This window comes from Meles meles, chromosome 9 (genome assembly GCF_922984935.1).
Source record: "Meles meles chromosome 9, mMelMel3.1 paternal haplotype, whole genome shotgun sequence".
NCBI lineage: Eukaryota > Metazoa > Chordata > Mammalia > Carnivora > Mustelidae > Meles > Meles meles.
This window is the reverse complement of record NC_060074.1, coordinates 105,071,708-105,091,090: the sequence shown is the minus strand read 5'-3', so window position 1 is coordinate 105,091,090 and position 19,383 is coordinate 105,071,708. Positions and strand designations below refer to the sequence as shown.

At 41.5% G+C, this 19,383-nt stretch overlaps 1 protein-coding gene across 3 annotated transcripts in view; it reads right to left on the bottom strand.

The window, feature by feature from the left end:
- Positions 1-19,383, bottom strand: part of RALB (RAS like proto-oncogene B) — a 56,002-nt gene that overhangs the window by 4,882 nt on the left and 31,737 nt on the right. For all 3 annotated transcript variants that reach the window (XM_046019093.1, XM_046019091.1, XM_046019092.1), the window contains exons 2-4: positions 15,890-16,055; positions 7,271-7,479; positions 2,689-2,866 (exon numbers count right to left, since the gene is read on the bottom strand). In XM_046019093.1, the coding sequence (XP_045875049.1) occupies positions 2,689-2,866; positions 7,271-7,479; positions 15,890-16,003 (501 nt within the window). In that variant the 5' untranslated portion in view covers positions 16,004-16,055. The remainder of the gene's footprint in view (positions 1-2,688; positions 2,867-7,270; positions 7,480-15,889; positions 16,056-19,383) is intronic.

Below are 19,383 nucleotides of genomic sequence, written 5' to 3'. Positions count from 1 at the left end.
ACCATACACAAAAATAAACTTGAAATAGACTAAAGACCTAAATGTGAGACCAGAAACCATAAAACTCATAAAAGGAAGAACACAGGTACGAGCACTGGGTGACGTATGGAAGTGCTGAGTCACTGTGTTTGTACACCTGAAACTAAAGTTACACTGCATGTTAACTACACTGGAATTTAAATAAAAGCTTGAGAAAAAAAAAAACATAGGCAGTAATTTCTTGTACATCAGCCTTAGCCACATATTTATGGATCTGTCTCCTCAGGCAAGAGAAACAAAAGCAAAAATAAACTATCGGAACTACCCCAAAAGAAAAAGCTTTTGCACAAGGAAGGAAACCATCAACAAAAGAAAAAGACAACCACTGAATGGGAGAAGATATTTATAAATCATATAGTCGATAAGGGGTTAATGTCCAAAATATATAAAGAACTTACACAACTCAACAGCTAAAAACCAAATAATCTCATTAAAAAATGCACAAAGGAGGGGCACCTGGATGGCTCAGTGGGTTAAGCCTCTGCCTTCAGCTCAGGTCATGATCTTAGGGTCCTGGGATCCAGCCCCACATCAGGCTCTCTGCTCAGTGGGGAGCCTGCTTCCTCCTCTCTCTCTCTGCCTGCCTCTCCACCTACTTGAGATCTCTGTCTGTCAAATAAATAAATAATATGTTTTAAAAAAATGCACAAAGGACCCAAATAAACATTTTTCCAAAGAAGATGTAGAGACAACCAAAAGACATATGAAAAGACACATCACTCAGCCTCAGGGAAATGCAGATCAAAACCACAATGAGAGATCACCTCTCACACCTGTCAGGTTGGTAACAAAAAGACAAGAAAGTAAGTGCTGATGAGGATGTGGAGAAAGGGGAACGCTTGTACACTGTGGGTGGAAATGTAAAATGGTGCAGCCACTGTGGAAAACAGTATGGAGGTCCCTTAAAAAATTCAAAATAGAACTACTATATGATCCAGTAATTGTACCACTGGGTATTCCTCCAAAGAAAATGAAAACTAATTCAAAAAGATATATGGACCTGGTTTTTATATTTTTATAGCAGCATGATTTACAATAGCCAAATTATGGGAGCAACACAGGTGTCCATCAACAGATGGATGGATAAGGAAGATGTGATACACACACACACACACAGAGGCACACACATACCGAGGAATATTACTCAGCCATGAAAAAAGAATGGGCTCTTGCCATTTGTAACAACATGGATGGACCTACAGGGTACCATGCTAAGTGAAACAAGACAGAGAAAGACAAATACCATATGATTTCACTTATATGTGGAATCTTAAGAAACAAATAAACCAAAACAGACTCTTAAATACAGAGAACAAACTCATGGTTGCCAAAGGGGAGGAGGGTGGGAGGATGGGTGAATTAGGTGACAGGGATTAAGAGGTCCAAACCATCAGTTATGAAACAAATAAGTCACAGTGATGAAAAGCACAGCATAGGGCATTTAGTCAGTAATACTGTAATAACACCGTATGGTGACAGACGGTGCCCACACTTATCGTAGTAAGCACTGAGTAATACACAGAATTGTTAAGTCAACTTGTTGCATACCTGAAATGAATATGACACTGTATGTCAATCATACTTGAATAATTTTTTTTTAAATAAAGTGAGTCTCTTCTAATGCCAACATTCTCAGTGCCGATGTTCGAGCATCACTTCAAGCTAAAGTAAGCTTGATTACCAGTCTGTCCCTTGTCAGGGAAAAAGTAAAGGAGAATTATTTCCCCCTAAGAAAGGGCAACATAAGAGGCACTCTGGGGGTTCAGATGCTGTCGCGGCACAGAACAAAGCATATATAGCCGCTGCAAGGAGGCCAAAGTGAAATGGGTTTGGATGTTCCCGGAGCAGCGATCGTGAAGGAAGAGCTAACAAACAAGTGAAGATGAAGGAAAAGCCGTATGTCTAAGGCTGTCTACCTGGACTGTGTGGCAACCACTCTGAACCTTAATTCTTAAAAACAAAAAAAGCAAAAGCAAACCAAAAACACACCCCAAACCTAACGATAGCAATCACTGGTAGGTGGATTTTCAAAAATCGTCAACGTTCATCATTGTCAAGGTCGCTCTTTCATTGGCGTCAGAGATCTGAATGAGAAAGTATACAGGGGATGGGTGAGAGAGAGAAGAGAAGATTGATCCCTGGAGAGTTGATTCCTGAGAGTAAATGCTACTGAGAAGCTAAGTTATAAAAACCGAACACTTTGGCCCCGCCAGTGGCCGGCAAGGTGAAAAGAATGATTCTGACCAATCACGGACAGCAAATCAAGATACACCGTGTGTCCTGGAGGAAGTCCCTGAAAACCTGCTGAAGAACTTGACCCTGAAGAACAAGAGGCCATGGCAGATGAGAGCACAGGGAACTACTCGTGTGCATCCACACAGTCTGCACAAAGCCAGGGTCTCATCTTGCTATACTCCCGAGGGCCGTGTCAGCACTAAGCATACCCCACAAAGGCTCCTGACAAAGTGAGAGGATTCTGCGTTTTTTTAACTCCAGGGTCAAACGCTCCCAGGGCTTCTCACCATACTGGGTGAGACATCTGGAAAAGGCAGTCCTCCCCTACTTTGCATAAACGGTTCCCTCCAACCCAACAGACGAGATGTCTACATCCTGCTGTTTCTAAGAAACACGCACAAAGTGCACACCTACCTTGTCCACATTGGCCCGTGTTTTAGCCGATGTCTCCACGTACTGCACGCCCCACTCCTCTGCCTTACTCCTAGCCTCTTCGATGGGCACCTGCCTCCGCTCCTCTAGGTCGGACTTGTTTCCCACGACAAGCAATGGAATTTTATCTTCTTCAGCCTTAACGCGGAGGATCTGTTCCCTGAGATAGCATCCAAACAAACAAAACCAAACAACACAGCTAAGACAGCTAGAATAAGAATTAACTTCATTGATGCTTCTCAAATGAAAGGCTTTCCTAGGGCAGAAAAGCTTATTACGCTCGGGGCATGTTCCAAGGACGCACTCCCTAGATCCTGCCATAAACGAGACAAGTGTTTTCAAAGCCTGGTTCTCAGTTTGCCCGTATCAGAAGGATGTGGGACGCTCATCACAAACACAGATTTCTGGGGCCAACAGGAGTCCCACAGAAGTGATGTCTGAGTAGGAGCCCAGGACTCTGCATTTCAACAGGGTCTCCCATTTACACTTAGGCACCAAAAATGTTTAAGGAAAAGAACAACTTGGGAACCTCTGGGATAAAAACAAGGTAAGAGAAGTATCTTCATACATAAAATACTTAATAAGTCCCCTGAAAAAATGGTATGATTACTTTGTGAGAATAACAGCCACAAAATCAGTGTTTTTCATAAGGAAGGCAGTGGTCCATTAGATCATGAAATCAGTTTCATGAGTCACAAACGTAATTTTTTTCCTCAGTGAAACAGAATATTATAGAATAGAATGGAACCATCAGAAGGACTCTCGAGTATAAAAGTATGGTTTTGTGAACTTCTGTTTTAACCAAATCTGTATCTGTGTAAGCCTCTGCTCCCCCAAAGATAGTTTGCATTTAGATAGAGTAAATGTTACAGCCAATAGAACAGGGTTAGTTAAGGAGTAATCAGATTTTAGTGCATATTATGTTTCAGCTACAAAGTAAAAAAAAAAAAAAAGAATCCAATTAAATTTTACCTCTACTAAAACTATCAGCTATCTAAAATTATTAATCAAAACCAAGTATTACACAAATTAAATATTCCACTTCCATTATTTTGGTCCAGTAAAGACAATTCTACTCCTACATTTTAAACTTTCCCCAAAAAGACCCCTTCAAAAGTGCATTTTGTGGAGTTCTGCATTGGTTTTATATGATAAAGGGTAACATTTCATAATAATAAAAATATTTTAAATTTTTTCCATTAGAGTCCATTTAAGTATAAGCAAATATTTTAAGAAAAACAAAAAGGAAGAAAAGCGGATGTTTGAAAATTGACTTTAGGTAGCTTTACTACAGGCTACATGTCAACAGAGGTCAAAGAACATACTACATTTATAAGTTAAATGATCAACACAACTATGAACAAGAAAAACTGACAGCTCTCTGACTCATTAGTCATGCACAGGTTGTAAAATTACCTCATTAATAAACATATTAAATAAAAAATGGGAGTACTAACTCTGGTCTCTTATTACAAACCGATTTTTCCTAGCTTTTAATATTATCCAGGGAAAGTTTCAAGGAAGATAGAGCATACTAACGTTTGATGTTGGGATCTTCCCATAAATACAGAAATGCTACGTTTGAAAACTTCTAAGAGGCATAATGTGAGTTTAGCCACAAAGGGTCAGATACTCCACCTCCATTCTTCTGCTTCCAATGCCGTAAGACACCTGGACAGCCCTGTGACTTTTATCGGAATGTCCAGAGTTCAAGTCCGAAGAACTAACTTGCCCTTGTTTTTCTTTTAGGTAGTCATCTGTCCTTTTTCTTCTAAGGATCCCTATTCTCGCATAATGACCGGAACCCATCTCCCAAGATGAGATGAGACCCTGCTCCAAAACTCTGGGAACGCACGAATGGCGCGCACGCGTGCGTGCGTGCATGTGTGTGTGTGTGTGTGTGTGGGATGGCGTGGGGAGACAGGACGTCTGTTCTCGGGACAGGACTCCTCTGCTGCCCATCATTTCCTTTCTTTTTTTTTTTTTTTAAATGTGGTTTTTTTTTTTTTTTTAGATTTTATTTATTTATTTGACAGAGAGAGAGATCACAAGTAGGCAGAGAGGCAGGCAGAGAGAGAGGAGGAAGCAGGCTCCCCGCGGAGCAGAGAGCCCGATGTGGGGCTCGATCCCAGGACCCTGAGATCATGACCTGAGCCGAAGGCAGCGGCTTAATCCACTGAGCCACCCAGGCACCCCTTTTTTAAGAGGAAACTTTTTAATTTTCACATTTTTTAAAAGATTTTTATTTATTTATTTGACAGAGATCACAAGTAGGCAGAGAGGCAGGCAGAGAGAGAGACGGGGGGCGGGGGAGGTATGCTCCCCGCTGAGCAGAGAGCCCAATGTGGGGCTCGATCCCAGGACCCCGGGACCATGACCTGAGCCGAAGGCAGAGGCCTTAACCCACCGAGCCATCCAGGCACCCCATCATTTCCTTTCTTGGTGAGTCATGGGGGTGATGGGAAATCAAAAGGCTCAGAATATGCAGGAAAATGAGGAAGTGTGTGCATCTGTCGTGTTTTATACTCAAGGACAGATAAAAACAGGATTCTGTAGCTGCAAACACAATTTTATGAATACTGGGGCTATTCCCACATAGAGAAAACTCTAGGTATGTTGGGAAGTCTGAAAATTAATAGGACCGCTCAGAAGAGTCCTGGTCATTTAACTGATCACCACAACTCACACACTATAGTATCAGAGAATTTAGATGTTCCACCTTTGAAGACTTGACAGTAGGCAGCATGGTAATGGAGCCCGACTTTATTTACCTTCCACTCACTCTGGATTACCTTCCACTCAAGCTGGGATCACCCCTTGAGGCCTTCCTGGCTCACTGATGCCTCCCCCCAAATCTTAGAGGGATATTTAGTTTCCTCATTCTTATTTTTGGTCCATTCCTCAATTTCTGACCAGAACTTGCTAAAGAAAAAAAAAATCTTGGGGTGCCTAGGTGGCTCAGTGGGTTAAAGCCTCTGCCTTCGGCTCAGGTCATGATCCCGGGGTCCTGGGATCGAGTCCCACATCGGGCTTTCTGCTCAGCACGGAGCCTGCTTCCTCCTCTCTCTCTGCCTGCCTCTCTGCCTACTTGTGATCTCTGTCTGTCAAATAAATAAATAAACATTTAAAAAAAAAATCTTTCCCCCTTTCTTAGTTCCCTGTTAGACTCTAGATCTGGTTCTTAAAATCAAAAGTAACTGGACAGATATGTTTATAAGGCGAATCGTCGAAAAAAATATAATTGGGTAAGAGAAACAAAAAGCGTATGGGGTAAAAAGAAAAAGATGTCCTTCCCATTAGAATTCCTCTTAGGATGATGCCTAACAGCTCACTGTTTCTTTATAATGAAATGAACTTAAGGTACCTTTAACTGCTGTATTTGAAATGCATTACAGCAGTTAATATTCTACCCTGCACACCCTGTGAGAAGGCCTGGGGACAGCACCTGGTGCAGGTGGCCACGGTGTCTGCCCTGAAGGATTTACAGCCTAAAGCATCATTTCATTTCATCTCATCAACTAACAAGTGCATTTTCAGATAGAGAAACAATCTCCAGGGTCACAAAAGTGCTAAGGGGCAGGGCAAGGATTCAAACGCAGATCCGTCAGATTCTAAGGCTGGGCTCTTTTCCACTCGCCTAGGCTAACAGTCCTTACAGTTGCAGCAAGTGGTCACGTGGACCCACAACTTGCAGTCTCCTGACAGTGTTTCATCAACCTCAAAATGGAGCAAAATGATTACTTTTCTGGCAAAATTATAAAAAAGATATGAACAGGGCGCCTGGGTGGCTCAGTGGGTTAAGCCGCTGCCTTCGGCTCAGGTCATGATCTCAGGGTCCTGGGATCGAGTCCCGCATCGGGCTCTCTGCTTGGCAGGGAGCCTGCTTCCCTCTCTCTCTCTCTCTCTCTCTGCCTGCCTCTCTATCTACTTGTGATCTCTCTCTATCAAATAAATAAATAAAATCTTTAAAAAAAAAACCAAGATATGAACAGTTGAGGCGCCTGGATGGCTCAGTGAGTTAAGCGTCTGACTCTTCATTTCAGCTCAGGTCATAATCTCTGGCCTCGAGCCCTGCATCAGGCTTCGAGCTCAGCGGGGAGTCTGCTTAAGATTCTCTCCCCTTGCCCTCTGCCCCTCCCTGCGTGTGCACTCTCTCTCACTCGCTGTCTCACTTGCTTTCTCTCTCAATACATAAAAAAAAAAAAAACCTTAAAAAAAAAAAAGTGAATGCATCAATCATTGTCCCTTAGGATTTATATGAAAACAAAATTACAGGTTCTTGAGAATATGGAATGGCTTTGTCCTCTCTAGGGACAACAGATTCTTCAGATAATTTATATTCAGAAATTATAAAAGAGGGCAACCCTAAGAGACTATAACAACTAGTGCACTATAATGTGCCAAGATTCAAAAAGTTGCAGAAAATTCTTTAGTGGAATTCTCTTTAATAATGAGTTCAACCCTCTACTACTGTGCTCAGCCCCAAAGTCCTGCCAAGCTGAACCAGTGAGAAAGAAAGGCAAAAAGCCTCCCGGAGTCTGGAGTCTCTTTCATTGAAACATACCTGAATTCGGCGGTTGCTGTAAATGATTCATGTTCTGTGATTGAGAACACGAGGAGGAAACCTTCCCCGCTGCGGAAGTAGTTATCTCGAATGGCTGCGTAGTCCTCTTGTCCAGCCGTGTCCAGAATATCTATCTGGACTTCTTCTCCATCAAGAACCACTTTCTTCCTGTAACTGTCAGCTTTCGTAGGTTCATAGTCTTCTACAAACTGAGGAAATAAGCAGCATCATCAGTAATGAACAAAGTTTTAAGGGAAAGAAGATCTGCCAAAAACATACGGTTCAATATATGGGCACTTCGCCTCCAATCAACTGCATATTTACCGAGTGCCTGTCATTACCACACAATGTACAAAGGGTTATGAAGTAAAAATCACTCTTCATATACCCCTTCTGTTCTTTATCGCTCTCAGCTCTGCCTCTTCTTATTTTGTTTTTAAACAGGAGCAGAAATTCCCATTTTGTAGATGAGGAGTCCAAGCAGAGGGCAGAAAGAACACTTGGCAATATTATTCTCAGTATAAAATTATACAAACATGGGCAAGGGTGAGAAACAGAAGTTCTTTATACATACTCAACAGAAGTATAAAACTCATCTGAAAAGTAATTTGGCAAAAGGGACTAAGAAGATTAAATATACACATAATGAAATATAAAAGTAAACCCCTCAAGCACCAGAAGAAAACATGGGTGAAATCCTTTTATTACCTTGAAGTAGGGAAGGCCTTTTTAACTATGACTCAAAATCCAGAAGCCATGTAAGAAAAAATCGATAAATTAGACTACATAAAAAATGTTAAAAACTTCCGTATGGCACAACACACTATAAAAAAAGACAAATGACAAACAGGGGGAAAGTATTTGAACCCACATCACAAAGAGCTATGTTTAAACAGTTCTTAGAAACAGAGGAAAAAAAGATCAACGATCCAATGGGAAAAAGTGGCAACAGACATAAACAATTCACAGAAAAATAAATACACATGATGTTAAACATACGAATAGATGCTCATCCTCACTTAATAGAGAATGGAAGTTGTTAACTACGTGGAGACACCATTTGTCACCTACCAGACTGGCAAAACCCCACCGTCGGACAACACACTCTGGGGAAAAGGCCCTCTTGTACACGGCTGGTGGGAGGAGAGAACGGAGCAGTCTTTATGGGGATGAATTTGGCAAAATCTAAGAGCACTGGAGTAGCACTCATCCTGGGTCCCAGCCACCCTGCTTCTAGGAATCTAATCTACAGCAACATACAAGGTGATCCCTGTGGCACCGTGTGTGACAGCAAATGCTTAATAACCACCCAAACGCCCAGCAACAGGCGCCTGCCAATGGAATACTATGCAGCTATGAAAAATGACAAAGCGAACTATGTACAGTTACAGAAAGATCTCCATATTATAACAGTCTACCTTGTGCACAAGTAAAGTAGGGAGAATAAAGAATAAGAAACGTGTGTGCATACAGTGGTTGTTTGTGTCTGTGTATACATATCTTAATCGGTACATATATGCATATGATGTTGTTAGGCATTTGCCAAAAAGAGCCCCTGGAAGGACAAATAAAACAAATTTAAAAGCTGTGAAACAGAGAGACTGAAGCAAATGAACCTAAATGAATATTAAATTGGTAATAGAGCCACATAGAGAAAGAATTAATTCAAGAGACTTTAGCACAGAATATTTTGATTTTGTGTCCCACAAAAAGAGACTAAGGACAAAAGAATTTCAAATAAATGCTAAAGTTTCCTCAGTGCTTGTATTACTGAGTAATAATGATATTAATATTTCAAAGCTCTTTTCTTTACATTGTGGTAGACATCAAGTAAGTAATTATCCTAATGATGTCAGAAGCACAGATGTTAAGAAAAATACTAAATTAATGACAGCAATGTACTATTAAAATTGAATTAGTGCTGGTTTAGGCAGATTCCCACATGCAAAAGAATGAAGTTAGACCCATACTACACATCACATACAAAAATTAACTCAAAATGAGTCAAGACTGAAAAGTAAGAGCTAAAACCCCAAAACCCTAAGAGGAAAACACTGGTGTAAATCTTTATGACCTTGGATTTGGCAATGCGTTCTCAGATAAGATATCAAAAGCACAAACGGACATCATCAAAATTTAAAACTTTCATGCTTCAAAAGACAGCATCAAGAAAGTGAAAAGATAACCCATAAAATGAGAGAAAATATTTATTAATCATATGTCTAATAAGGGACTTGTATTCCAAAAACATAAAACACTCTTAAAATTTAACAATAAAAAGACAAATAACCCAACTTAAAAATACAGAAAGGACCCAAACAACCATTTCTCCAAAGATGATATACAAATGGCCAATAAGCACATCAAACAAGGCCCAACATCATTAGTCATTGGAGAAATGTAAATTAGAACCACAATGAGATACCACATCATATCTACTAGGACGTATAATCAAAAAGAGACAATGATAAGTGTTGACAAGGATATGGAGAAATTGAAACCCTCATACATTGCTTATAGGATTATAAAATGGTGCACATGCTATGGAAAACAGCTTTGCCATTCCCAAAAAGTTATACATACAGTTACCATAACACCCAGCAAGTTTCGTGCCTCAATATATTTATGCAAGAGAATTTAAGACATAGGTCTATACAAAAATTTGTACACAAATGTTCATAGCAATGTTCTTCAAAATAGCCAAAGAAGCAGACACAATCCAAATATCTATCACTTGATGAAGGCATAAATAAAATATAGCATATCCAGACAATGGAATATTATTCCATGATAAAAAGGAAGGAAGTACTGGGGCACCTGGGTGGTTCAGTCAGTTAAGTGTCCAACCCCTGATTTCAGCTCAGGTCATGATCTCAGCATCATGAGATAGAGCCTCACACTGGGCTCCATGCTGGGTATGGAGCCTGCTTAAGGCTCTCTCTCTCCCTCTGCCCTTCCCCCCGCTTGAGTGCACGCATGCACAAGTGCTCTATCTCGAGTAAGTAAGTAAGAATCCAAAAAAAAGGAAAGGACGCCTGGGTGGCTCAGTCAGTTAAGCCTCTGCCTTCGGCTCAAATCACAATCTCAGGGGCCTGAGATCAAGCCCCACATCAGGCTCCCTGCTCAGTGTGGAGTCTGCTTCTCCCTCTCCCTGTCCTGCCATGCCCCACTCCATGCTCGCTCACTCTCTCAAATAAACAAAAATCTTCTAAAAAAAAAAAAGGAACAAAGCACAGATGCAAGTTACAATATGGTGAGCTTTTAAGACATTATGCAAAGTGAAGAAGCCAGATATAAAGATTATATGTTATATGATTCGATTTATATGAAATGTCTAGATAGGCAAATCCATAAGAATAGAAAGTGGTTATCAAGAACCAGGAATGGAAGCAGGGGAGGCAGTAATGAGGAAAGATGTAAATATGTAGGGTCTTTCTTTTCTTTCTTTTCTTTTTTTGAGAAAATTGTTCTAAAATTATATAGTGATGGTTGCACTTCTGTGTGAACATATTAAAGGCATTGAACTGACTTGTGAATTCACACTTGAAAAGGGTGAATATCATGGCATGCGAATTACACCTTAATAAACTATAATTTAAATTTTTAAAAATTTGGTTTTTTTTAAGGTTTTTATTTATTTGACAGAGAGAGCAAATAAGGGAGGGAACACAAGCAGGGGAAGCAGGAGACGGAGAAGCAGGTTCCCCACTGAGCAGGGACCCTGATGTGGAACTCCATCCTAGGACCCTGGGATCATAACCTGAGCCAAAGGCAGACACTTAACCCACTGAGCCACCCAGGTGCCCCTAAATTTTTAAAAATTTAAAAACTGAACTGAAATTATCAATTTGAACTTATGGGCCCTTTGAAGAATACCCTGAAAAAGAACCTCATGACTGGGTGGCTCAGTGGGTTAAGCTTCTCCCTTCAGCTTGGGTCATGATCTCAGGGTCCTGGGATCGAGCCCCACATCGGGCTCTCTGCTCGGTGGGGAGCTTGCGTCCCCCTCTCTCTCTGCCTGCCTCTCTACCTACTTGTGATCTCTCTCTCTGTCAAATAAATAAATAAAATCTTTAGGGAAAGAAAAAAGAGCCTCATACTGGGGTACCCAGGTGGCTCAGTTGGTTAAGACTCCAACTCTTGATTTCAGCTCAGGTCACGATCTTAGGGTTGTGAGATCAAGCTCTGCATGGGGCTCTGTGCTCAGCAGGGAGTCTGCTTTTCTCTCTCTCTCTCTCTCTCTCCCCCCGACCCCTCCCCTCACTTGTACGCATCCTCTCTCTAAAATAAATTTTTTTAAAAAATAGCTTCATGCTGCCAATTAAAAGCCACTCGTTCTTCAAGTGATTTTAAATTTCAAAACAAAAAACAAAACAATTTTTAGTATTAGGTTCTTAAGTTTGTACTAACAGTATCTTAAAATATATAATGTGTGAAAATTGACCTATCCTTCACACAGTGTCCTTTTATCTCCTTTCCAAAGAGACAAATCCATGACCCCAAAAAAGCCCACCACCCCATGCAAATCTCTGAATATCATCATAAAGCATCTCAATTGTTCATTTCTGAGCTTTCAAGGTCAAAACAGCAAGAGTTCCAGGGACTCCCGGAACGCGGGAAATCAGATGTCCTGATACAACGGCATACCTATGCCAGGAAAGGTGTGCAGATTATTAGAACACAGATTGCAATCTTAATGTTTTCTTTTTTCCACTAGAAACAGGAAATCCCTACAGTCTTGGTATCTCTTAAGATGATCCAGGCCTTGCAAGGCTGTGCGTGATTCAGTTTCATATGCCCAAGACACACAAAACCAAGACAAACTTCATGGAGACCCCCTTCTTACCGAGCATGCCTTAGCCAGCCACTGAGCCAGCCGCTGACAGTCTAAAGAGTATAAGAGATCAAAGATAAAAAGGTTAAGATCTCCCTCCAATTTTTCTCAAAGTCAGAACTTAGCCAAAAATAAACACTTCTGGAACCACTGTTCCTCACATAATCCAATTTTCACAGCAATTTTCGCCATAATCATGATTCCTTTTTTTTTTTTTTTAACTTAGAGTAAAGCGCAGGACCAAGAACCAAGAACATGGGTAGCCCGTGAGACTTTAGATAACTGGCATCCCCAAGCGCAGGACCCAGTTTCCTCATCTGCGAAATCAGGCTTGACTAGCTCATGTCTCAGGCAGAAGTCGCCACACTTGGCCATATGTCGGAAGCTCCAAGAGAGCTTCTTAAAAAGAAAGATTCCCATTTTCAAATCTAGAAATAGTATCCAGAAGGTGTTTTTTACAAAGTTCCCCAGGAGATTCTGTGATCAGCTAAGTTTGGGAATCACTGCTAAGGTTTCTTCAAGCTCCAAAATTATGATTCTGGATCTCTACTGCCCAATATAATAGCCACTAGGCACATGCCATGGAGCTCAGGAGCCACACGTGTGGACAGCATAAATACAGAACATTTTCACCATGGTAGAAGGTTCGAGAAGACAGCACTATTTTAGAAAATCAATTAGAGACTTCTCCAAACATACATCGCTTCATCTCTACGCTTTGCTTGCTCTGATTTTATGTTATCATTTTTTTCAACAACTGCTGCTCTCCAGTCCTCAAATATGATAGCCCAAGAAAAAAACAGACTAAGATCAAGTCCAGCTTTCCGTGTTTTCTCTGAAGATACTGGAAAAAGGGGGCAAAAGCCTTCTGCATGCATCTTTTCCCCTCCATCTTACCATACGCACACACAAACATATGTAATAAAAACACAAATCCTGATCTGACTCTCCTACTTCATCTCGTAGAGTGTCAACAGCCCCGCCATTGACAAGACTATCTGCACTGGAGAATTCGTTGTCGTGGGATCTCTCCTTTGTGCCGCAGGTTGCTTAGCACCATCCCTGGCCTCTACCCACTAGGTGCTAGTAGCACCGGTCCTCTCGTTGGGACACCCATAAATATCTCCAGACATTGTCAGTGATTCCCTGGGGGGACAAAATCCCCTTCTTCAACTCGATTAACAAGCTACTCCTCTAAACCTGTCTCCATCTTATCTCTTCTCCTCACCCTCTCTTCCTCCCAGACTCCACAGAAGAAAAATTAAGGAATTTTTAGTAAGCAATTATGTTATCAAGCAGAAACAAAGACTTCCAAAGCCATCTTCAAGACATGCCCCACCTCTTTTATGCAAAAAAAGTTCTGAGTAAATCAGCAGATTCCACGAGACTTCCCCACTTTGGCCCCTGGTACAAGATAAAGAGAAGCAAACATCAAAAGACAAAGGTTTCTCATTGTGAGATATAGGGAGGGAATGACCCAGGAGGAAATCAAGGTCTGAAGCTTATTCTTTCAAGGAGGAAATTTGGTCTGAAGCTTATTCATCTTTTGTAAGGACAGAATATAAAATGACTCATATAATATTGGATACAAAAGTGAATATCTAGAGTGAGAAAAGAAATCAAAATCCATTATAAATTTTTTAAATGGACAACTACTATGGCAAATATACCCTCAGGGGACCCTCAGTGAGTCATGCCCTGGTAGGATGCTCTCCCCTTAAATACAGAGGAATCTGTGACTGGCTTCTAACCAACGGACTATGGCAATGGCCACAAGATCACCCTGTCATTACATTTGCTTATATAAGAATCTGTCTTAGCTAACCAGAGAGACATTCCTACTGGCCCTGAAGAGGTGGCTGCCATCGTATGAACTACCTAGGAAAGGGCCGGTGGCAAGGACCTATGGGCCTCCCACCCACATTTGCAAGAAACCCGCAAGAAACCAAACTCTGTCAGCACCCAGAGCGTGGAAGAGGACCCGAGCCTCAGCTGAGCTCACAGCCACAGCTGACACGGCCACAGCCTCGTGGGACCCCGAGCACAGCACCCAGCTAAGCTGCGCCAGACCCCTGGAAACTAGATAACAAATGTGTGTTGTTTCAGGCTGCTACATTTGTAGGAATTTGTTACACGGCAACAGAAAACCAATATAAGGGGCTCCTGGGTGGCTCATTCAGATAAGCATCTGCCTTTGGCTCAGGTCATGATCCCAGGGTCCTGGGATCAAACTCCACTTCACCCTCTCCCTCTGCCTGCCGCTCCCCCTGCTTGTACTCCCTCTTTGTCTGTCAAATAAATAAATAAAATGTTTAAGGAAAAAAAAGAAAAATAATACAAATACCACTTATATCACAAAATCCGGCAGAAAAACTTTTGAAAAAGTTTTTTTTCAAAAAACTTTTCTTTTGAAAAAAAAGAAAAAAAAGAATAATTTTTGCTAATTAACTGCCTCGCATCTCTCTAGCATACCTTCTTTTTGGTTTGTTTGCTGTATACTCTGATTATCTCACCAGACAAGCCAGTGATTCTGTACTACTTCCTATAACGAATAAAAAACGATGTAGTCTGTCCTCTAGCATAATCAGTCCAAATTTCTCTTTTCTTCAAAGTTTAGAAGGGTTTTTTCCAGCTTCACAACGACTTGACGTCACTAGTCATAAAAGCTGTAGGACTATTGTCAAATTTAGGAAACTTCTACTGAACTTCCCTGTGAGAAGCTGTAAGATCTGGAAGAACTTTCCAGACCAGTTTCCAGACCAGCTCCGTATGTCTCGACCCTTGTGTCTCCTCCACGGCCCACACATTTTCAGAGTCAGGTGCCACAGGACAACATCCACACCACGATCTACTCCTGGCTCTGTATCTCATGTCACAGTGCCAGGTGAGTTAGCAGACTAGGGGCGGCCATATTCCTGGAAGCCATGCCGACAGTGGGACAGCTGGTAACAACCACACGCTAAAGTGACTCCAAACCACATAAATATATTCCACTAATTCCCAGCTAACAGTATCCCTACTCCACTTCCCTAAGCTAGATCCCAAAAAGGGTCATTGCCACACCCATACCATCCAACATCAGAGGAAATAGGACAGAGGGCAAGTCTAGGGAAAACAGATAAGGAGCTTAACCAACTGTGGCTATAGTTCGCTTCTGTTTGCAAATCTTGTAAAGCACACACCCTTGTGAACAGAATGCAAGCTCTGGTCAGAACACTCTGCCTGTAGTACCAGCCAATGGCCATCAGGCAGGGATGTTTGTTGCCATGGAAATCAAAACTGTTGTCACACTGGACCTGGCGCCAGCTCTATTATCCACATTAAGTGATACCAATTTAAGGCAAGGATGGTTCGAGTTTCCCTTTGCTGTGTGGGAGAAGTAGAGAGAACTGGATGTCTATCACTTGGGGAAAGACTGTCTTACAACAACTTAGCTCTCCCTTCAATAGCTCCCCAAATTGACTGTTACAAAGCTAAGTATCTGTTCTGTTCTTTAGAAACAGCCTCCTCCCTTGTGTCAGAAGAATTCATAAAGGATGATGGAAATCATGCAAGCAGGGACCCCTCACATCCCTGCCACATTTGAAATTACTTACCAAAAATCAGGAACCCAGGTCTTATGCTGGTTAGACTCCCCCAGGAAGCTATTCAGAAACCAAGTTAACACAAATTTGCCCCATGATCCTCCATGAGTGTGGGGCAATGAGCACATGGACACAGTTGGAGAAGGGACATTGTTACAACAGACTCGATGATGAAAGCCATCTGTGCCTGGTATGTCTTACCTCATCATACATGAACTGAAGCGTCAGGGCCGACTTGCCAACCCCTCCACTGCCAACCATGATCACCTTGTGGAGGGCCAAGGAGCTCTGGCCCTTACTCTTGTTTGCGGCCATCCTGCTGGTTTTCTGAGGTTGCAACACACGAACAGAAGACCTAGTTGAAGAGCTGCCAATGAAGAAGACAAAGACTTAGAAGCAGTTTGATTTCTACCCAACTAAAAATCAAATGAAATCCACATGCACCAGAAAAGCCTAACCCAGACATTCCAACAGAGAAATAAATCTTCTAGGTTCCACGCAGAGATCAAACAACCCCTTCAACAACCCTGCAAGTCACGCTGCACAGCAGAGCCAGAGAGAAAGCAGGACAGAAAGTGGGAAAAAATAGGTATGCACATCCAATGCCTGTATCGCTGGGGTGGGTAGGGAAGGACAATCTGCCACCAGAAATCAATATATCCTCAAAAGTGTTTCACTGAAGTGGAGTGACTAGAGAGCTCCCACTTTCCACCCCTACCTCAAGTCAGCTGGTACCCCAGAGAACACCAGCACTCAGGGACCTCAGCCTCCACCTCTTTATTCTACTCCTCACCCTACCTTGTACCTCTACCTCCCAGCACAGACACTCACACAGACCCCCACATGGGCCAAGGATGGACTTGGGAAGGGGATGAGTAAATGCAGTTTTTATAATAAGTATCTCTTTGTGGCACATGACAGAGTTAAGAGAAAGAACTAAATTATTTTCTCCAAGTGTATTTAAGGTGGTAAACTAAAATGAATTAAAGTTTCCTATAATAACAATTGATAAGTCAAAATCAGTTTAACATCAGATGTGAGGTATAAAGAGGCAAGAATCCCTGGTATTAGTGGGAAGATAAAATTTTCCAAATAAGTAAATTTAACAATATCTGGAACTTACTTTAACCTCAGTGCCAATTTCTATTTTAACTAATGTGTATGGAAAAGCCATTTCACATATACCACAGGGTAAGGAAAAGGATATGGGGCTGGGCATCTCATGGGCTTGAGCATGAGTCTGTCATTTGTGAGCTGTGAGACTTAGAACCATTTGATTTCTCCAAGCCAGTTTTCTTATCTGCCAAAACGAACCACCCCCTACCTTGCAGGATTCTCCTGAGGATTAAATGAGACAACATACGTGAATGACCTAAGCACAGTGCCTAGCTCCCAGGAAGAACTTAATAAAGGCTGATTTCCTTCCTAGCAAATTCTAGCTTTTTAAAATTTTTAATTTTTTTCTAATTACAAAACGACAGGCTCCTATTTCTATTACTGTTGACCAGGTAACTTGAAAACATCAGCACTAGAACAATAAATTAATACAGACAGCACACACATAAATCATCCAGGCAAAATAAAACAACATTGCTTTAGATCAGTGGTTTCCATCCTTGGCTGCACAATGGAAATCACCTGTGGAGCTTTAAAAACATCCTGGAGCGTGGGTCCCACCCTGGAGCTTCTGGTGGAATTGGCCTGGCATGCAGCCTGGTCATGGGGACTTCTAAAAGCTTCCCAGGTGATTATAGCAGACATCCAAGGTTGAAAAGTTCTCTTACATGCACAGCTGAGCTCAAAAGAAAAGTAAGAAATCCCCATGGTAGAGCAAAACCAATCAGGGCAGTAACGCTACTATTCCTGCAGTCCTGAATAGCTGCTGTTCTTGGTAACTTCGGATTTAACAAACACACAGGGCTAGAAGACCAGCTGCCCAGGCCAGGTGGGAGTTAGAACTGAGACCTTTTTGCAGTTGAGAATTGAGAAGCCAAGACCCTTGGGGGAACACACCTACAAAGTAAAAAATGGACTACAAAAACATTTGTTGACCAACAGGGGGCAATGACAAGGAAGTCTGTCTGACTGGGCTCCAGTTGCATGGAAGTATACCCAGAAAATCTGTGACCATAGCATTTCTCCAAAGCCAAGAAATTAACACAAAAAGCATTCCCTGTCTAGTCATGGTACTGGAGCACAAGGCAGAGTAATAAACAAAACCTCTCTGGGAGGACAACATGTAGTAAGACAGATCAGGACAGTCAAAGCTAAAACCCATAGAAAAGAGTCCACAATTCCAACCTACGACAAACCCAAGAAAATCACCATACACGGGAGTCCACATCCAACAAGCAGGACTTTTCAGACAACTATTATAAAATGTACTCTCTGAGCATTTTTAACAAAGCCAAAATCAAAATGGTAGAAAAATGACTTTATCAGAATACCAGGAGGTGAACAAAAACTGTTCTCAACATCTAAAATATGTTTTTAAATATTGAAACAAAAAGTTATAATACTATAGAGAGGGGGGAAAAAGAAACTATGGTTTTTCTCTACCTAACTTTGGTTAATTGGCTGGGGCCCTGCAGATTTAACTGACAAAAAACCAGATTCACAAAGAAAAACAAACAGGAGTTTATTACTGTGCGCATCTCACATACACAAACTCAGTGATGAGTAGCTCAAAGGGACGGTTAGAACTTCGGCTTACATAGCTTCATAAAAATAATAATAATAAATTTCGTGGAGAAGTGACAAGACCAAAAAACAAAGAATTTTGCACTTCTAGGAGCAACAAGTTGTGGGAAGGCAAATACTATATAGGGAAAACTGATGGACAATAAGAGCTGGTGAGTACAGAGTATTATGCAGGTTTCACTGGTGCCTTCTCTGGGCTGGTTAAGAGTCTAGAGCTCTTGAGTAATTCAGAATAGCCCTGCTCTTCCTGGTAGAGAGGAGGAGGCACAGAATTTTATTTTGGTCTCTTACTTTTCAATTGCCTTCAGCTCAAAATAATCCTATGTCAAAGCAGCATATTTTGGGATAGCATGCTCTGAACCTTTTCAATCCTCAATAGAAAGTTTAGAAAATATGGGCTTCTGGCTGGTTCAGTCAGTGGAGGGCATGACTCTTGATCTCAGGCCTATGAGTTTGAGCCCCATGTTAGGTGCAGAGGTTACTTTAAAATCTTTTTAAAAAATAAAGAAAATTTAGGAAATAACTATCTTTTTTTTTTAAAGATTTTATTTATTTATTTGATAGATAGAGATCATAAGTAGGGAGAGAGGCAGGCAGAGAGAGAGAGAGGAGGAAGCAGGCTCTCTGCCAAGCAGAGAACCCGATGCGGGGCTCGATCCCAGGACCCTGGGATCATGACCTGAGCGAAAGGCAGAGGCTTTAACCCACTGAGCCACCCAGGCGCCCCGGAAATAACTATCTTTAAAAGAGAAAAAAAATCACTTATGATTCTGCCACCCAGAGATATTCACTATTAACAGATTTCCTGCCAGTATTCTAATCTATATATTTCTATATTTAAAACCTATTTGAGATCATCTTTGTGAAGTTTGGCATGTTATCTCTCACGTATTATATCCATCTGTCTTCTTAGAGCAGGCTGAACATAATTAAATCTTTCCTTGACGATTTAAGGACCATCCTCAGCATAAGATCAATTATGTGAGTAGCCTTGG